The 18,482-nt window shown below is 54.3% G+C and overlaps 6 protein-coding genes across 6 annotated transcripts; 3 read left to right on the top strand and 3 right to left on the bottom strand.

Annotated features, from left to right (window-relative positions):
* Positions 1-162: 162 nt before the first annotated feature.
* On the bottom strand, positions 163-915 carry QC763_601120 (uncharacterized protein; the record flags this gene model as incomplete). The annotated part of the gene is made up of 1 exon (XM_062913965.1): positions 163-915. One exon carries the CDS (start codon positions 913-915, stop codon positions 163-165), a length of 753 nt encoding a protein of 250 aa, XP_062762977.1.
* Positions 916-2,147: 1,232 nt separating this feature from the next.
* Positions 2,148-3,742, top strand: QC763_601130 (uncharacterized protein; the record flags this gene model as incomplete). The annotated part of the gene is made up of 4 exons (XM_062913966.1): positions 2,148-2,178; positions 2,233-2,487; positions 2,515-3,383; positions 3,455-3,742. 4 exons carry the CDS (start codon positions 2,148-2,150, stop codon positions 3,740-3,742), a joined length of 1,443 nt encoding a protein of 480 aa, XP_062762976.1.
* Positions 3,743-4,981: 1,239 nt separating this feature from the next.
* On the top strand, positions 4,982-8,688 carry QC763_601140 (uncharacterized protein; the record flags this gene model as incomplete). Its single annotated transcript, XM_062913967.1, has 3 exons — positions 4,982-6,349; positions 6,791-7,246; positions 7,301-8,688. 3 exons carry the CDS (start codon positions 4,982-4,984, stop codon positions 8,456-8,458), a joined length of 2,982 nt encoding a protein of 993 aa, XP_062762975.1. The 3' UTR covers positions 8,459-8,688.
* A 575-nt stretch (positions 8,689-9,263) lies between these two features.
* QC763_601160 (uncharacterized protein) lies at positions 9,264-13,461 on the bottom strand. The gene is made up of 2 exons (XM_062913968.1): positions 11,836-13,461; positions 9,264-11,525 (listed from the first exon to the last, which is right to left on the bottom strand). Exons 1-2 carry the CDS (start codon positions 12,081-12,083, stop codon positions 9,473-9,475), a joined length of 2,301 nt encoding a protein of 766 aa, XP_062762974.1. The 5' UTR covers positions 12,084-13,461; the 3' UTR covers positions 9,264-9,472.
* An 865-nt stretch (positions 13,462-14,326) lies between these two features.
* Positions 14,327-14,602, top strand: QC763_601170 (uncharacterized protein; the record flags this gene model as incomplete). The annotated part of the gene is made up of 1 exon (XM_062913969.1): positions 14,327-14,602. One exon carries the CDS (start codon positions 14,327-14,329, stop codon positions 14,600-14,602), a length of 276 nt encoding a protein of 91 aa, XP_062762973.1.
* Positions 14,603-15,856: 1,254 nt separating this feature from the next.
* On the bottom strand, positions 15,857-18,377 carry QC763_601180 (uncharacterized protein; the record flags this gene model as incomplete). Its single annotated transcript, XM_062913970.1, has 2 exons — positions 16,611-18,377; positions 15,857-16,558 (listed from the first exon to the last, which is right to left on the bottom strand). The coding sequence occupies exons 1-2, from the start codon at positions 17,298-17,300 to the stop codon at positions 15,857-15,859; spliced, it is 1,392 nt and encodes a 463-aa protein (XP_062762972.1). The 5' UTR covers positions 17,301-18,377.
* Between the last annotated feature and the right edge of the window lie 105 nt (positions 18,378-18,482).

Genomic DNA, 18,482 nt, shown 5'->3' with positions numbered 1-18,482 from the left:
AGTCTAAGATCAACCCCCCCCCCCCGCCTCCTTATCCTTCTCATATATTGCGTGCCTCATACATTACGTCGTGGCTCATCAAAACATACAGCATCGCCGTGTCCGTCAAAAACGCCCTCTCGTGCAGCATCGGTGCCATGCTGGCCAAAAAACATGCCGCGCTCAGGGGGCAGCCCGTTGCCGGAACCGAGAACGATTGGACCGGCGGTCCAAGGTCCCGTTCCAAGCTGGATATGTGGTGTGCCATTTTCCGTCATCGTATGTCGTGCTGCTGTTCAAACTTGGTTCGGGGACAGCAGCAATCGAAGTGACGACTATGACATCGGTGGTTGAGGGTAGGACTGAAGTTGGTGTCGCTGTTGACGAGCTCAAAAAGGACGAGATCGACACCAGTGTTGACGTCAAGTGTGAGGGTTCGATGGGTACCACTGGTTGGGCCGACGATGTCGGGAGAGGGTGAGCCGTGCTAGTTGCAGGCGTGGATGTGGGCTCGATATTGACAATCTGAACCGTTTTCGTCACGACGACAGTGTCTGTGATACGATTTGTGACTGCGGGCGACGTCATAAAAACTGTTTGAACAGCTGTCTTGGTAGGAGGCGTCTGTACCACGGTGATGGTCACGGGGTTCGGGGCGGGCTGATTGCCGGTACCGGACCCCCCTGAGCCCCCTGAACCACCGGGGCCGGAAGTGCCGGGGCTGCCAGCGCCGATCCCTCCTCCTGGGGACCCTCCCGGAGACCCACCCGGAGTCGTGCCGGAACCTCCTCCATCGATATTGACTACCGCATAGGTCGCCCTGGGCGCTAGGGCTGCTGGTTGTTGTAACGGCGACTCATGGAGCGGCAGAGAGAAACAAGGAAGAAAGAGAACGTAGGATGCTGAAAGAAATAGAGTTGCTCGGTTGGAATGCATCTTGAAGGCACTGATGTGTCTGATGTGTCAAGATGCAAATGGCCGAAGGCAAGGCGCACAGCAGCCAGAGCGAGATGCTGGAAAGCTGCAGCAGACAGGCATGCGTTTCAAGGGACGGCAGACAGTAGAGAAGGAGAGAAGCGGAACAAACCTGAGAAAGCACTCATGGTGCAGGATTATTTAGTCGAGGAAAGGCCATGATAATTCAGATGGCTGGCTTCAGTCGCAGTCACAGGCTCTTGTGTGCTGAAAGAGAAAGTGTTTTGGGCGACGGGGAGTGCTTGATTTGGAAATTGAGGAGGTTGAAGCTCCACCCCTGCATTGCCCCACCTAACCCGCCCGCTCGGGAGCGCTAAAGTACCCCTCCACGACCACACACCCCCAGCCACCTTTGATGGGCAGGGGAGGAAGAGAGAAGATGAGATGAAAAGTCTTATCGAGGAGCAGAGACTGTCACTGACTGTGTGAAACTAGTTTTAGATGTGGGCTGCTTTTGTACTCCATACCGAGACAATAGTATTGTCAGACTGGAGAGAGGGAGAGAGAGAAAGAGAGAGAGTGTGTGTGTGTGTGAGAGAGAGAGAGGTGCCGACGACACCCGGGGGAGGCTGGTATTGAGTGTGACAAACGGGATTCGGGTGTGGCGCAGATGCCGCTCGGGGTACAGATGGAGGGGCAACCCTGACAAGAGTTCCAAGGTTGGACATTTTCACTTTTTGCTGTCACTGTCCAGACCACGCGAGCGAGGAGTAGCAATTGGGCACAATCTGCTAACATTGCATTGCGAGGCAGCGCTTCTTTATAGCCGTCCACATGGTGGCCGAAGCTCGGGAAGATGTTCGTTGGGCTGAGCCGCTTGGCAACCAGCAAGCTGCTGCTGAGCCACACATTGACGCAATAGTTCTAGGCAGGCTCTCAGCAGTTCATGGCTGTGCGATGCGGGGTGAGGGGCAGAGAGGCTCAGAGGCAGCCGGGCGTGGTGCCTCGCGCTGATGGCCATTGATCTGCAGGTCACATCTAGTTTGGGAGATAGGTATGTAGTATATAGTATATAACCATGGGTAAGCAACCATTCTCCTGTTCCTGTCCTTCCTTCCACTTGCATCCACCTTGAAAATTTGTTGCTTCTTGGCTGCTCCTCTGCTGCCAACCACCTAACCGCTACCCTCTACGAATCCATTTCTTGTTTGCCAGAGCCAACAAAGATCTCGCGCATTTGCAAACAAGGACAAATGTCTTACTCAGGATACCCTCCGTACGGCCGTAAGTTCGAGACTGACTCCCAGAGCATCATGGCGCATTACTCACGAAACCAAGAACCCCCTCCGCAACAAGGGGGTTACTACCAGCAACCACCGCCCGGCCAGCAATACGGCGCTCCTCCTCCTCAAGGCCAGTACTATCAACAGCCCCCTCCCCAGAGCTACGGACAGCCTCCCCCCCCTCAACCATACGGTGCCCCCTCGCCCCAGCCATATGGCGCGCCATCACCACAACCATACGGCGCTCCCCCACCCGCCCAGCCATACGGTGGTCCTCCACCTGCCCAACCATACGGCGCTCCTCCCCCGGGCCAACCGTACGGCGCTCCTCCCCCGGGCCAACCGTACGGCGCTCCTCCTCCGCAACCGTACGGCGCGCCCTCCCCGGCTCACCAATACCCTGCTCAAGGTGCTTACGGCGCTCCTCCTCCCCAGCAAGGATACGGTCAACCCCCACCACCTCAAGGCGCTTACGGTCAACCTCCTGCCCAGTACACACAGTACGGCCATCAATATCCCCCGACACCTGCCTCGCCAGGCTATGGCCCCCCTCAAATCATCGCTTGGAGCCCCGATGCCGACGCTCAGGGCTTGCGGGCCGCCATGAAGGGCTTTGGCACAGATGAAAGAGCTCTAATCCGCATCCTAGCCAACAAGGATCCCCACCAGATCCGCACCCTCCGCGACGCCTACAGCCGAATCCACCGTCGCGATCTCGAAAAGGATATCAAGAGTGAAGTTTCCGGTTGGTTCGAGACGGGCCTCATCTCCATCGTCCGCGGCCCTCTCCTTCACGATGTCCACCTTTTGCGCGATGCCATGGCTGGTATTGGCACAAAGGAGGCGGTTCTGAACGATGTCTTGCTTGGCAGGTCAAACGCCGATATGAACGCCATCAAGAGTGAATATCACCGCGTGTTTAGAAGGCGTCTTGAGGATGATGTCAAGGGTGATTTGAGCATGAAGACGGAGAGGCATTTCATGATTGTGCTGGGGGCGACGAGGGCGGAGGACTCGGTGCCGGTGGTGAAGATGGAGATTGATAGGGATGTGAATGACCTTTACAATGCGACCGAGGGCAAGGTCGGGACGGATGAGATGAAGGTGTGCAGTATTTTGAGCACGAGGAACGACAACCAGATTCGGGCTATTGCGTATGAGTACCAGCAGAAGTATGCTAGGAGTTTGGAGGATGTTATTCGCAGGGTAAGTTTTGCCATACCATATGTTTTTTTTGTTTTTTTTTTTTTGGTTGTTTACTGACGTCAATATTGCAGGAATTCTCTGGACACATGGAAGATGCTCTTCTTTTCCAGCTTCGGCAGGGACTCGACAAGTACATGCATCATGCTGCGCTCCTTGAGGATGCTATGGCTGGCGCTGGGACCAAGGACCACCTTTTGACCAGCCGCATTATCAGATATCACTGGGACCGCACTCACATGCAGAACGTGCGCGGTGCCTACGAGAAGAGATATCACAGAAGTCTCGTTAGCAGAGTCAGGGGTGAAACCAGTGGTGATTATGAGAGGCTGTTGCTCGCCTGTCTTGGCGAGGCTGTTTAAGCGTAGTTGGGCGGTTTACTTAATTCTAGCCAGACATGTAATGATACCAATTTGCTATTTTATACCCTCAATATGCATGAGCTAAGCGTTGGCGCATGACGGGCTTTAAGCACAACCTCAATACTATTTTGTCGGTGGCTTTTCCAGAGTGAGAACAAACGGGAATGGCCAACGAAAAGATGTCACAATATTGGCTGTGCCATGAAAGCGAACAGACTGCGTAATGACGATGGGTACATGCATATACCACCACCGCAGACATGTAACCCCAATAGTACCTCCCCACCAGATGATCTCAAAGGACCCTTCTCAACGGCAGAGTACTCCTGACCCCTAGACTCGAGCTATGACAAAGCCAGAATTGATGCAACCTGTCACAGCTCTCCCGTGGGATTACTCTCAGCGTTTTGTGTTTCAGCATATGAGACGGGTAAAATTTGACACAGATTGCGGGTAAATCTACGATGATGGTTGAAATATTTTTTTTGTTAGGTAAGCCCGAGTCGCTTGGGGGTGACAACATGAAGCTGAGCTCAAAACCGAAGCGCTGCAGCAAGAAGAGAGGAGGGGGAAAAAAAAGCAACAATACATGATATGATGACTTGGATACAAGGAATTGATCATGATGTTGTAAGCAAACGCGTGAGACGACGGGATCCCTGGACGCAATTGATGCTTAAGTGGAACCGTGGGAAAAAGTTTGTGTGTTGCCCGTGCACGGCCAGGGCTCGAAGTAGCGTTATGTACTGGTTAGCAAATATAATTGTCGCCGGAAGCTAGCTGGATTGGCTGTGCAAATTTAATTAAGTTGTTAATTATTTATTAAACACGATCGGCCTCCCCTTTTAACCGAAGAAAGCTACTCTCAAACGAGGGAAAACTTTTCTTGCTAAAAGCAAAGGGGACGGCCATAGCGCCCCCGTCAGTAACGTTTTACTTTTACCCTGCGGTCCGCAGACATCACCACAACACACCATCACCATCCTCCCTTCTCTGCTTCACAATTTTTGGTTGGCAGTGTGACACATTGCACAGTACCGAGGTCTCTCTCTCTCTCTCTCTCTCTGTGTGTGTGTGTGTGTGTGTGTTACTGAGCAGCAGCACTGCGGGTACCTCTGCCGCGTCCAAGCCCGTCCTGCACTTTACAGCAATTGGCTGGAAGCTCAAACTCGATGCAGATCCAGACAGCCAAGAAACATCACTGAGCTGCATCTGTGAAGGGTGGAAGGTCCTAGGGTCATGAAGGAGCATTTTGGATGCTTTCGGCTCGCAACACAGTTACATGAAAGCCACTTGCAGCAACCACAGAACCAGGAAGCCACAGCCAAACAGACAGTAAAAACCATGGAGACTCATGGACAAGAACCATCAGCAGCAGCGGCAGTGACAAGCTCACCGTCCACGGGGCAACACGAAAACCCGCCGGCAGAGTCCAGTCCGGTGGTCCAAAGTATCCGGCAACAAACACCGTCACGGACGACTGAAAATGCCGTGCCCGTGGTCGGTGCTCAACCGGCCAGTTCGGAGACGCGTTCCGAAAACCCCTTCTCCCATCCTCGGGAACCAGGAACAGTAAATGGGCTTGTGGCCTCGATATCAGAGGCCATCGGCCGGCCTGGAAGTAGTGTGAACGAGCCACCAGTGGTAAAGCCGGACGGTGAGGAGGTTCAAACCTCCACAACAGCTCCAGCGCCGGCACCAGCACCAGCACCAGCACCAGCACCAGCAACAGCACCAGCACCAGCACCAGCAACAGCACCAGCAACAGCACCAGCAACAGCACCACCAGTCCTCTCATCAGCCCCTCCACCTGCGGCCCCAGCTCCAGCTCCAGCTCCAGCTCCAGCCCCAGCTTCCGTCTCAGTGCCTGCCCAAGGTCCCGCTCCCACCGGCCCGGCCCCACAACTTCCACCTCCGCAACAACCCTCGCAACAGCAACATTCTCAGCCTCCACCACCGCAACAACAACCACTGCCACCACCAAGACCGACTCCGGCAGCACAAAATCATCACCCGGCCCCGTCCCTGCCTTCGCAACCTCTTGCGCATCCTGGGCAAGCGCAGCCGCCATCGCATCAAGCGCACCCCGTGCACCCACCCCAATTTCACCCTTCAGTGCGTGTCGTGTCTCCACAAACGCGTGAACAAATTCCTCCGCCGCCGCCGCCACAACCACCACAGTCGCAACCTCAGTCGCAACCCCAACATTGGCACCGTTGGACCGCGCCCAGCCATCCACCACCATCTGCCCATCACCCACCGGCAGTTCACCACGCGCACCAGCAGCCCCAGCACCATCACCAGCCACAGCCCCATCATTATCCCCAGCATACTTTGCCATCGCAGCCGCTTCCCCGGCGGTCCATGACTGACCGGCCCGTGATCATGGACCCGCCTGCTCGGAGGACCAGCCATATGCCGGCGCAAAACTCAGGAGGCTTCCCGTCACCGACGCTAGACCATGCCAGCGCCAACCCCAAGTTTGTCGACGACTGCACGCGCATGACTTATGCGATCCAGCAGAGTCTTCCCGAGGCCGTCCGACGCATTGTGCGGGACCACTGGGAAAAATGCCTGTTGGGCACAGAGTTTCATCAAGCTTTCATCGTAAGTTGCATATCTCATATTAATTACCCTCTTTATGTCTCGGTATTTCCACACTTTACCCGCATTCATTCATCCATTCTTTTGACGCGCCCCCATCCCGAGCACCCATGCCCTCGCCCTCGCCTATTGTCCTCGCGCTTGCTCCCTGTAATGGGCAGAGTTGCTCTTGCCGGTGGGGAGCTGTGGAAAGATACTCTCGTCAGTTGCAGGGCAAGAGTGGATGGCTTGCTTGTTCTTTGCCTGCCCGCCAGCTGTTTTCTTTATACCCTCGTATCTATGATACGTCTCATTCTACCTTTGATCTGATTTTCATCTCACCTCCCTCCTCCCTCTCACACAGCCATGCCCGAATCGCCATACCGTCCTCCGCCCGGCTCGACCATTGTCCCGACTTCGCATAACAAATGTGGTCCGGTGCCGTTCCCACTAACCGCTCAACAGCTCAATGCTTCTATTCATCATGCGGTCCCGTCCATCACACAACGTGCCGTCCGCGACTTTGGAGCCAAGATGGTGGCCGACTCCATTGTCGACATTATGAACCACTTTACTACCGCGGATATCGACAAGGTCGCCGACATGATTATCGATAAGGCCAGCGACAACTTCCTCGACAAATGTCTGGAAAAGCGACTTTTAACCATCGAGGCCGCTCCACTGACCAATGCTCTCGCGAAAGCTGAACGGCTGGGGTATGAGCTGGGCGATGTGATCCCAGAACAACAACAGGGCCAAGCTCATCCGGCTGCCGCAGCTCCTAATGGCCACCAAGCTCACCCTACCCAACCGGCGGCTGGCTATCCTCCTGCTCCGTCTGCTCCCCCGTCGTCGCAACATCCAATGCTTCAGTGTGCTAGGTGCTTCCGTACTTTTGCTCAGACTTCGGCTTTTGAATACGTGAGTACATGCCGGTTTTGACAAAGAATTAGCGTGCTGACCTGCTATGTGTAGCACACTGCATACAGCATTTGCACTATATTACCACCCACCTCGGCTGGATTCAAGCACTCATGCCCATACTGCGGTCAGGGCTTCACAGAACTAGTAGATCTGAATGGCCACCTCAACGGTAGAGTTTGCGGTCATTTTGATACGGTCAAACTTCCTCGTGGGCCTGGTCGACCCCCAAGAGCTGCTCCCATTCAGCATGCTAGCCCCGTACCGATTGTCTCATCGGCGCCAAACGGGACCCCTAACGCTTCCTTGTCAACTCCAGCGCGATCCCAGCTCGTGAATCGCGCATTGGCAGGAACGCCGACAGCCTCACCCATCCCGGGCGATCCATATGCTCACCTCACACCTGAACAATTCCAAGCGATGAACGAGGAGCTTCACGAGGCCGAGATCAAATACCGACCAAGATTTGCCGAGGCGGAAGCCATCCCTGATGAAAACGAAAGACGCCAGAGAGTCGAGGGTCTCAGAAACAGCTTCGGCACCAAGCAATCGATGATCCGGAAGAAGTACGGAGTCAGGCTGCGTGAACGACGTACCAAGGCAGAGATTCAGGCTGAGAGGGAGCGTCTGGGCATCAAGCAGGCTGAAAAGGACCAAGCGAGGGCGTCCATGGGGCCTGCTGGCAAGACAGAGGATAGGCCAGTGGTCATTAGCGATGTCCCTGTGCCTGTTAGGCCACCGGCAGCTGGGTGGGTGGCTGCCAATACGCCAAGGCCAAATCCTGGTGCTGCCGAGGTGGAGGAGCACGATGCGAAGAGGAGGAGGACGGACACGAATGGGGGGTATCAGACGCCCTATAGGACTGGGGTGGAGGATACACCCACCCGCAAGGTCTCGGCCAGCTTTGATGGGGCAGGTGGTTCAGGTGTTCAGAACACCGGCAATCCTTATCCCGCGCTTGGAAAACCCCCCAATCACGCCGACCTCGCAGCGCAAGCCGCTGCCGCGACCGCTGCGCTGAATGGCCAGAATGGGAACAGCTCCAAGCAACCCATCGCTATCGACGATGGTGATGACGACTCGGACTCATCGGGTGATGACGAGGATATTCCTTCTACGTTGCCCGCCCACGTGAGGAGCAGCCTGGGGGCGTCGGCGGCTGGCAAGACGGGGAGTAGAGCTGGCTCCACGGCGTCGATGACTCCTGGATAACCTGATCATGGTCAACAAAGAAAACTATCTGTACCAAACTATTGTTTTACATATATTCCCTTTTTCTTGCTTCTTTTGCACATATATATACCTACTCAACCACGACCTTGCAAGCCTTTGATATACCACCCATCATCAACATCATCATCATCATCATCATCAGCTTTTCTTTTTCGCTACTCATTCTATATCTGGTCTGGCTTTTAAGTAGAAAGTTTTTGAAGGAAGGAAGAGGAAAAAGCAATGGGTGGGTGGTATAGGTTTTATCAGAGGGTGAAAAAGGTTGGTTGGTTGGTGTGGCTGGGGGTAAGTTATTTGTTCTCTTTTTTCATGCATGGCATAGCGTGGCAGGCAGGCGATAGGCGAGACAGGGTATTCTTTTTTTTATTTATTTTATTTTTTACTTTTCCTGCAAAAGATGGGTATATTAATTGAGTAACTGTTCATACAAAAATCGACAAGACATCTTCATGAATGGCTGTTTGTGTTGCTCCATTACTCTGGTACGTGGTTCCTGCCCTCTTTGCTTGGGTGTTCGGTCTTCTCAGACCTAGACAATCCATCTCAGTGGACTTACACACGTGTGCGCAGCAGGCCCCCCTTTCATACCCTCATTGTGTATGCTATTCACAACTGACATGACATCCTTTCCCCTGTACACAGCCATCTACAGTTAACAATATGTATTTCTGTACACTTATATACGTGCTATCCTCCCCAATCAATCCCCATACACATACCCTTCTCCCCCAGCCCATCACCTTTTGATATCCTTTTATTTCTTTCCATATCACAACCCCCCCTCCCCAAATCCTTCCAAAACTAGCAAAACAACCAAAGCAAGCTCAAGCTAAAATGAACAAATCAACGCCAAACATGCTGCTAACAATCCGTCTCCCCATCAAATAAATAACAAGTATCCATAACACCCATGACAAAACTCCTGCGCTTAAGATCCTGTCCCATTCCAACAAAAACCCGTACCGCAATCCCCTCTCCCTCAAAAATACCATCCTAGTTCGTAACTCTCCTCACCCACAACCCCGTCGGCTCAAACTCGTTATCCCTATCCAGCCTCTTGTAAGCCCGGTGCAGCTTCAAGCCCAGTTCATACTCCTCCCTCTGCACCTCAGACAACTCCTGCTTCAGCGCCTCTACCTTCTTCTTTTCGATTTCCCTCTTTCTAATCACCTCCTCGCTGTTCATCAGCTTGTCCGTCGGCATCATCTCCGTCATCTGGGTAATGGACCTGTTGATGTTGATTCGCCTGTTTGCCAACGCTCTCAACTGGGCATTCAGCAACCCGACACGATCCTGGGCTTCACCCTCGGGTGGTGCTGGAGGCAGAGACTTGTTGATGTCTGAAGCACGAGAACTGGGGCGTTCAATGGCCTGCGCACGGGCAACAGCTGGGTTTACCATCCTCAACTGCTCCGTATGGGTGGTAAAAGGCGACGTCATGAACTGGTCGATCGGAGACGTCACCGGGCTGTTGTCAGAGGACGGGTCGATCTTGCCGCCGTGGTGGAGGCCGACTGGAAGTGAGGGGACAGGTGGCTGGTCCTCGTCAACTAGCTCGTCGCCGTCATCCCGGGTTGTACCCGTGTGGCTGGTGGCGTATGTGGTTATGCTGAAGCGAGAGGGAGGCTGGACGTAGGTGTCGTTGTTGGCGGCTAGGGTAGCCGGCGGGGCAATATCAGGAATAGTGAGCGGGGAAGTGTGCAGTGGTCCTCGAGGTGGTTGCGAGTAGACAGAGGAGACCGAGTCTTGGTGTTGATGGTGAGTATGTACCGGAGGTGGCTTTCTGCGAATCACGTTGGACTCGTGCGGGCTGTTAAACTCGGGGCTGGGGAGTGCGGCCATGCTGGGGACGGCATCCCTGGAGAGCTGTCTGGCAGCCATGGCTGGTGCATCCCCCCCGCTGAGCGGAGTGCTCGAAAGCGGCGGGCTCGGGTAGCTCTGCGCATTCTCTGAATGGAGATAGGCCGTCGGGGGAGTCAGCTGGGACGGAGTGTGCACGACATTGTGCGACGTCTCCCGCAAGCCGGCCTTGACCGTGGACGTTTCAGTTGCGGGAGGGCTGATGGGTGGGGTTTGTCCTCGCCGTGGCACACCCCCTAGTGAGATGCCAGGCCTTGGTTTGTCTGCTTGTACTGGTGTAAGAGTTCTCCTGCTGCTCTTCTCGGGGATCCTCAGGGGTGCAACTTCAGGAGTGTCGTGGACGGGCTCAACGATGGCAGTTCGGCCGCTCGCACCTCGCCAACCAGGGCGGTTTGATGTGAAGGCGCCCGCAGCGGGATCTGTGTCATGCTGAGGCTCTCTCTCCCGGCCAGCAGCAGCCTTCTTGGCAATCCTCCGCACTCTGTCAGCGAAAGATGGAGGCGCTTGTGTAGGACTGGTCTGCGGGGATGCCCAGGCAGTTGCTGTAATTCCCAGACCTTGAGAACATTCGGCAGGAGGCCCTTGAGACGGCCGAGCACGGTCAGCCGCCGTCGGTTCACCTGTCAGCCGATCCCAGCGGGGTGGTTCTTGACGTGGTGGGTGGTCCCGATTAGTAGAGTTTGGCTCGCGCATGACGGTACCTGACTGCTTCCTCCGTTCCCTACGCATCATGGGAATGCTGGTAGCACCACCGCCACGGCTGTTGGGAGCCCGGCGAGGCGATTGCCTGCCTGTCTCGGGGGTGGGCGTCTGCTGCCGTCTCGAGTGGTCATTCTGAGCACCGTTGTTGCGGAAAGCCGGGTGCTGCTGGAGAAGAGCTGCTGCGTGATCGTCCTCCTCTATTGGGGAGACATCGCCGGGCAAGAAGCGCTTCACGCCCTCAGAGTCGGGCTCCGGAGAACTTGGCGGGGAGATCTCCTCCGCCCCGCCGCCGCCGCCGCCGCCGCCGTAGCGGTAGCCGTACTTGGTAGCCACGGTTACTGTGTAGTTCGAGGCGGGCGGTGGTGCCTGTGCGTCTTGAGAATACACAGACGACGGTGGTCGGTAGGTGGAGGTGCGGACCTTGATTCGAGCTGGGTTGCGGGGAGGTGGCTCTTGTATTGCTGCGCGGGGAGTAGATGTCTCACTGCAGCACAACGTGACTCTATTAGCAATGGGGAAGCGAAGTCGGATGCAGTCAGCTGCGGTGGATGGCAAGAGACTGGAATGAAGGAAGAAGTAATTGAAAATAGGTGTCCAGGTGAAGTCAAGCCGCCCGACTGGGTTCGTGTGTAGGTAAGCATGAGGCGCTGTAGTTGCCCAAAAAAAGCTCGTTGCAGCCGAGCCCACAAAACAGCAACACGGCAGGCACTCAGCAAACTCGAATGTGACCCCCGCCTGACTTGGGTTGGAAGGAAGAGGGAGGTGAGATGATGGGAGAGCAAGCAGCAACTCACAGGTGAGACTCCAGAAATTCTCGAGGCGGCCGTGGGGGAGGCGGACCTCCCTTGATCGAGTAGCTGTACCCTCGGCTTTTTGGCGCATTATAGTTACTGTATCCCAGACCTAATCTCAACCCCTCGTCGTCCTGCTTTTGAGGGAGCTTCAACCTGTCCCACATCATAGGCATAGTATCTGATGTCCTTCCCACAGCCCCAGTTCTCCTCTTGAAATCCCTCTGCCTGGGCTGCTCTGTCCGTAGCATTTATTAATATCTCTGGCCTTCTCGCAACTGACGATTTCCGCGCTCTCGAATAAGCTAAGTTGGACTGCGGAGGTGGGGATGGCGGGATGCGGGCAAGGCCGCGTTAGATCGTCACAGTGTCGGTTTGACCAAGCCAGGGGTGCATGAGCCTTGATATCTCCGGGAATTAAGTAAAGACGGCGCTGTTGGTCTCTCGCTCGGGGTGAGAATTGGAACAGGACTTATTATGTGAGGTGAGATTGGAGGGTGTCGGGACCTTGATAAGTCTAGCACACACTTTCTTCAGATGCCGGGTATCGTTGTTGACAACACCAGATCTGTTTGAAAAGGTGCTGTGGAAGGATCAGGTTATTGGCTGTGGCTGTTTTGATATCAACCGCTATTTCCACGTGGGACAGCTCACAGAACTTCTACAGCCAAGTCGATGTTTTGGTGTCTGTTTATGACCTGAGTGCGAGGATATCGGTCATTGGGTCAGAGCAACCCTTCGCCGCCGCGGCGCGCACGGCACTGGGTCGTGTTCGGTGGTCCTCAGCGCGCGGCTTCGGGGTGTTGACGCGTGATTGGGGGCGCCTCGAGATTTGTTGGTCTTGGTCACTTCTCGCTACTGCCGGGTGGTGTTGGTGAAACGGCCGGATCCTGCAGTCCCAATTGCCTAGCCAAACCCAATATCCAGAACGACGGGATGAAGTGTCTAGATATCTATGATCTCTCTTTCTCTCTCTCTTTTTACAGTATCTAATTATTACCCTGTTGCCGATCATGGAAGCATCTCAACTCTTCAGCCGCTTATAAGATCCGTCAGATGGTGGTCCGCGCCTCGCCTCAGCATACACGGCTGGGAAGCAGGCCTGCACAGGCCTTGGAAGAGAGGCAGATCGTGCAGGAAGACGCCATGAGAACCCTTAAAAATTCCTGGCAGCGGTGCAGCAGCTGAAGAAGTAAGCTACCCTTGAAGTTGCAGTGAGGCGAGATGGTGCATCTCGTGACTCTGATTCTAAAAGGCTTTGATATGAAATAATGATGTAGATACAGTGTGATAGTCTGGTGTGAATGCCGCTAGCGTCTGATATTTTTGGAAGATGAGAGGGGCATATCTCTTGTTTCACTCTGAGGATCCACCCTGCACCCCTCCCGTCCCTCCTCCGAACACCTCGGAGCTTGTACGACTTCACATCATGAGCTCGAGCAGCGCCGCCTTCTCGCATCTGACGCTTGCCGAGCTCCTTCTCCAGATTTTGCTGACAACGGATGGGAAGAGGGTCTCTCAGACGGCGGCCGCTACCGACTGATCGCCAGGGCATAGCATCTGGGGGCCAGCTCAGACAGCTCTTTTCTGCAACAACGACATCCCGTCCGGCATGAACTGTAAAAGTCGTAGAAAGCATGGATGAAGCTAGGAATGGTTCGAGCGAGTACATGAACGAAACTCCCGGAGAACCCAGACCGAGCGTGATGAGCAAGAGACCTTCTCATGCAGCAGCCCATTTCATGCGGGTTGATCTTCCTGTCGCCAACCCTAACCCCACCCTTATCACTTACACGATAAGGACTTCTTCAATCAGACAACTCATCCAAAGAATCGCCTGTTTTCTCGTCAACATCTCGCTATGTCATTCCACATCGTCATTCCGGCCACTGGCCCAATCCTGCGCAACCCCATGGCGCAGTCTATGCATGTTTGCCAGCGCAGCAAGAACGGACAAAAATGGGCAACCATCTATCTCGTTGGTTCCTCACCATCTCCAACCCCATCCCACTTGTTGTCTCTTCCTTGGCCAAAGCTTCATTCCCAGCAGGGACCTTGTGTAGGCGTTGTATTTCCTCAACGGCGCAGTCAAAAAAACAACAGACAAGAGAAAATAAAACCCACTGAGCACCGACTCACCGCCATCTCGTCCAATCTATACTGCTTATGGTACCATATGCAACAGCAGCACTGCGGCACCGCCCATATGTCTCGAGCTTGAAACCAAGCAATGGTCACTTCTAGCTCACCCGCATTTGGCCATCGAGGGTTTCATTCTAGACGTGACATTCGAGAAAGGATCGGCAATCTAACCACTATTCTGGAAACTCGCGTGGCTCATATCCTGAGACTATAACCTTTCAGCTTTGTAGCAACACCACTTCGGGTTGGGTTGTGGGTGGGCTTGGTATGAACCACGCACCGGTTCGAAAACTAACTGCTGCAGCATCGCGGCGCAGTCTCTTCACACCTTCAGGTTTCGGTATTCAGGGCAATGGGCTTCCCGCGGCGGATAAGATCGGCAAAACCAAAGTTGAAGCAACTATCGTCAGTTGAGCACCTGCATACAGGTACATATGGGGGGCCAGCTTCTGCTCTCCTGGTCTGCCGGTCCTATCGGAACCACGGGCAGTTGTGTCTTGAAGACTTGGCGAGTGACAATATGCCTCGACTTGGTGTGGTGGCAAAGGTTCTAGTGGCTACACAGCCGCAACGACGTCAGCTGGGAATTCAAACACGAAGTTGGAGGGGAACAAAAAAACTATCGTGAGAGGGAGAAATCAGGGAATTTTTGATGCAGTTGGGGGGTGGTTTGATTTCAGCTGGGAAGGATATGCTCTAACGAGATTGTGGATAGGAAGCTGAGGGGTATTGCGAGGTGTTGTTGCCCGTCACTTGATGGGCTATTGCAAGGTTGAAACCAAGACACGACACAGGTGGGTTTATCTATGTGGGAAATGGTTGACTTTATCCACGTTGATCAGTTCACTGTACAACTCAGAGCCCTTCTCTGGATATCAAACACCAGTCTTGCACCGGGCACAAAAATCTTAGCCCGGTGTCTATAGCACCCACCTATTCAATTCAATCCAGTAGCAACACAATCATGACACACCAAGGTGACTTGACGCAGATTATGATGCCGCCCACGCCTCAAGAGATGGTCAAAGATAACATGGGCCTCGACCAAACTCGGCAACCTTGCCTATCCAGACTTGAAAAACCAAACCTCTCACCCTTTTCTACATCAGAACAGCCCGTACCATATCGACGTTCCCCAGTTTGAAACAATCAACTCCAACCGCAACTGCACCTCCAGGTGACATGTGACGCAACGTTAACGACCCCCACCGACATCCTGGTTTTCCCTCACAATACTTGACATGATTCCCAACCCTCTATGACCCCCCAAACTACCTGAGGAGTTTCTGGTGTCGGTAGAGCGGATGAGGGGTCTCGGTGGTGGGAAGGAGATGGACTTTGGTTTCTTTGGGAGGGACGGGTGGTGTGTTGTTGGGAGTTAGGTTTGTAGCTATTTGTGGAGAGAGATGCAGGGATGAGGACGGGGGTGGTTGGTGTAATATCAAGTTGGTGGAAAGTCGAGGTTGAGGTGTGAAAGTGACATGGCGAGACAGGTTGGTCTTGTCTTGGGAGTGAGGGTGACGGTTGCTGCCCGGCGGGGTTCGGTTTTTAGAATGGGAAGTGGGATATCAATGGTGATGTCGAAGACGGAGGCTGGAAAGGGGTGTTGGCTGGCTGTCTACGTCGGTGTTGTCGCCGGCTGCTTCCTGTCGTGGATAAAGGAGAGGTACTGTAGTCGGGCTGATATCCAAGTTGGAAGGACGTTGTAAACCTTGCGAGCTGACCGCGCAGTCGCCAGAGAGGATCACTTAATCTAACTCACAAACACGGCAAGAACCACAGAGGCTACTCGGCAGTTGTGGGTATAAAGGTTGGAAAGCTCTTCAACCTTTGAGGCGATTTTCATCCGTACAAAGTCATCTTCATTCACTCCCCTCACTCTCTACAACCCCTTCCCCCTCTCCCCAACATCAACAACAGTAACACTAGTAACCGTATCCATCTTTATCCCCCCCCTCTCCTCCCTCCCCCCATCCCCACCCCCCATCATCCCAGTCAACGTCTCCTGGCTATCACTCTTATTCCTCCCCCTCCTCTTCCCCCTCCCCCTCCCCTCCTCCCCCTTCCCAGCAGCAGCATGCACCCAAACCAGATTACCAAACCTCCTCCCCACCGGCGTCCTAATAATCCCGCTCCCCCTCCACCCCCCCATCCCCAATTCGGGCACCCCGAAACTCCCAATCCCCGACTCCTCCGAATCTATCCCCCCCTCGGTAAAAATCAACCTATGCCTCGTCACCCCCCAAAGTAGCACATCCAACCACCCATTACTCGCAATCAAGGCCCCCGCCGTACAAAAATACGATATTGGGACATGAGCCCCAGCCATGGTGGCTATCCTCCCGAGAGCGAGGGGCAGGGTGCAGATTATGTAGATTAGGGGATAAAGCAAAAACGCTTTTTGTTGCTGGTTGGATGGCAGGGGTTTTGGCTGGGAGCGGGTTAGTCTACTTTCGGTGTGGGATTTTGCACGCAGAGATAAAAAGACAGAAATGTAAAGCGCCGAGGTGAGGAATAGAGAGACAAAGATCCAGAGGTAGTGGAGGGCCAGGCGGTGGGTTTCGTAGTGGATGTTGATCCAGCACTGGCGGGTTGTTAGTATGACGATTAAGGGGGGGAAGGCAGGGAGGCATTACCCAGGCTGCGGCTCTAACGTACAACCCCCCGCCGTCTGCTCCGTTCCTGGTGATGATAACCCCCAGACCTGCCACGAGATAGTTGAACACCCAGAGACCAATAACGGTGGCGTAAACTGCGCGTTGCGGAGGGGTGTAGTTCCGGACTACTGCCAGATAGGTGTGGACGGCGATGGCGGTGATGAAGCAGCTTGACGAGAGGTCGCCGGTGGAAACAAGCCATCCCTGAGCCCAGCACGCGGGAGTGTGAACGATGATACCATCTCTTCCTAACCAGACTGCGTTCAGCAAAAAAGCGCTGGCTTGGTGGATATCGGCCAGGAGCAGGTTATAAACCAAAACGAGGAACTGGTTTGGGTATGCCTTCTTGCGTGGTGTCGACTCGGCATTCTCTCTGCCGCGGCTGTTGTTCCTCCTGCACGGTGGAAAGAAATGTCGCTCTGCAAGCCCAAGCGTGAGATCGATCGACGAAGGTGCCTGAGCGTCTATAGACTGTTGCCGTTCCAATCTCCATTGCTTGAGGTGCCATCGCACGAGCTTGACGGTGAGATACACGAGGAGAACCGTAGAAGAAACGAACGACAGGCCGGCCAGGACGGAAACACCCCAGAGACCTCGACGGTGATCCAGCGGTAGAGGGGTCAGGCTGTCGATCTCGTTCTCCGGAGTATGGGGATCCTCTGCCGCCATCTTGAAGTCTCAAGATATGCCCAATATCCTCATCGCCAAGTTTGAAGTGACATACCAGAACGAGGCGGAAGCATGTGGGTCAGGAACAAATAGTTGTGTAAATGTGGCTGTCAACGAACAATGTAGAAGCCCAAGTCCGTTCAAGTATGGACATATGTCAGATTACACACTGCCGGTCCGGGTGCCACGGGTGCTGTGCTGAGCAGAGGGGCCCCGGCTGCGGCGCTTCGGGAAGAACGATGGGCTCTTGGACGATTTCCTCACGATCTCCGCTGCGTCTCTGCGGCAAAGGTGTCATGCAAACAGACAAGTGCGAAAATAAGGTAGGCTGCGTCGGGTTGCGGAAATCTAAGGGGCTGTCCGACTGGTTGACGCAAAGTGCTGTGCCTCAGTCAACCATCCCCAAGTTGTCCACCAGCGACCACTTCTTGGAGAGGATCAAGAAAGAGCCTTGCTTCAGACCGCTCAAGTGAGAATGAAATCCACTGTTTCGTTCAAAAGCATGGCGGTGTCTCGACTTGGAGTGACACGCGGAACATTAGCTTCCACAGGGCCCAGGACCTGTTTTATTGCCAGGTAACCAGCCACCAGGAACAAGGCTTTGTTTGAACGCGGCTTGATTGGCGTAGTCTGTACTCCTGCGTAGCTGGTAAACGTGGGAGAAACTGTTTGTGGGTGACGCAAGTGTCAGATAAAACGAGACAGCAACATCCGAAGTCAGGCACATCGGACGGCACAGATCGGTACTTGGTGATGGGTTACACAACCCGGTCAGATAGGAAGGTAAGAAAGACGGGAGCCCTGGACCGGCTTAATTCCCTCCGGCTCACGAGGAGAAGCTTGCGCTGGTGAACAATCGGACTCGAGAACCGTGCATGCTGGAAGACTTGCTGGTTCATTTCGAAGTGCATAGCATCGCATTAGAAGGATCTATAAGAACTGATCCTGCGACGCTGAGCAAGTCGTTCCCCCCGAGTTAAGCCGAAGATCCCGAGAGTAGATGACGAAGAAGACATCGTCACCACGGGAGGGGCATATGCATACTGATTCAACAGACTGTGCTGAGGCCATGGATTCTTCAAAGAAGCCGCTCAGGACTGAACGGTGAATGACAGATGCCTCGAAGGAAACACGTGCTGAGTCCCGTGACAGCCCACGGTGATGGGTGCTCCAGAGTGGGTC

This window comes from Podospora pseudopauciseta, chromosome 6 (genome assembly GCF_035222475.1).
Source record: "Podospora pseudopauciseta strain CBS 411.78 chromosome 6, whole genome shotgun sequence".
NCBI classification, from domain to species: Eukaryota; Fungi; Ascomycota; class Sordariomycetes; order Sordariales; family Podosporaceae; genus Podospora; species Podospora pseudopauciseta.
The sequence above is the reverse complement of the archived record's forward strand: the minus strand, read 5'-3'. Positions and strand labels throughout refer to the sequence as shown.

Coding starts and splice junctions, on each gene's coding strand:
- QC763_601160 (XM_062913968.1), bottom strand. CDS start 12,083: ATGCTACGGACAGAGCAGCCCAGGCAGAGGGATTTCAAGAGGAGAACT. Junction 11,526..11,835: donor GAATTTCTGGAGTCTCACCT/GTGAGTTGCTGC, acceptor GTTGTGCTGCAG/TGAGACATCTACTCCCCGCG.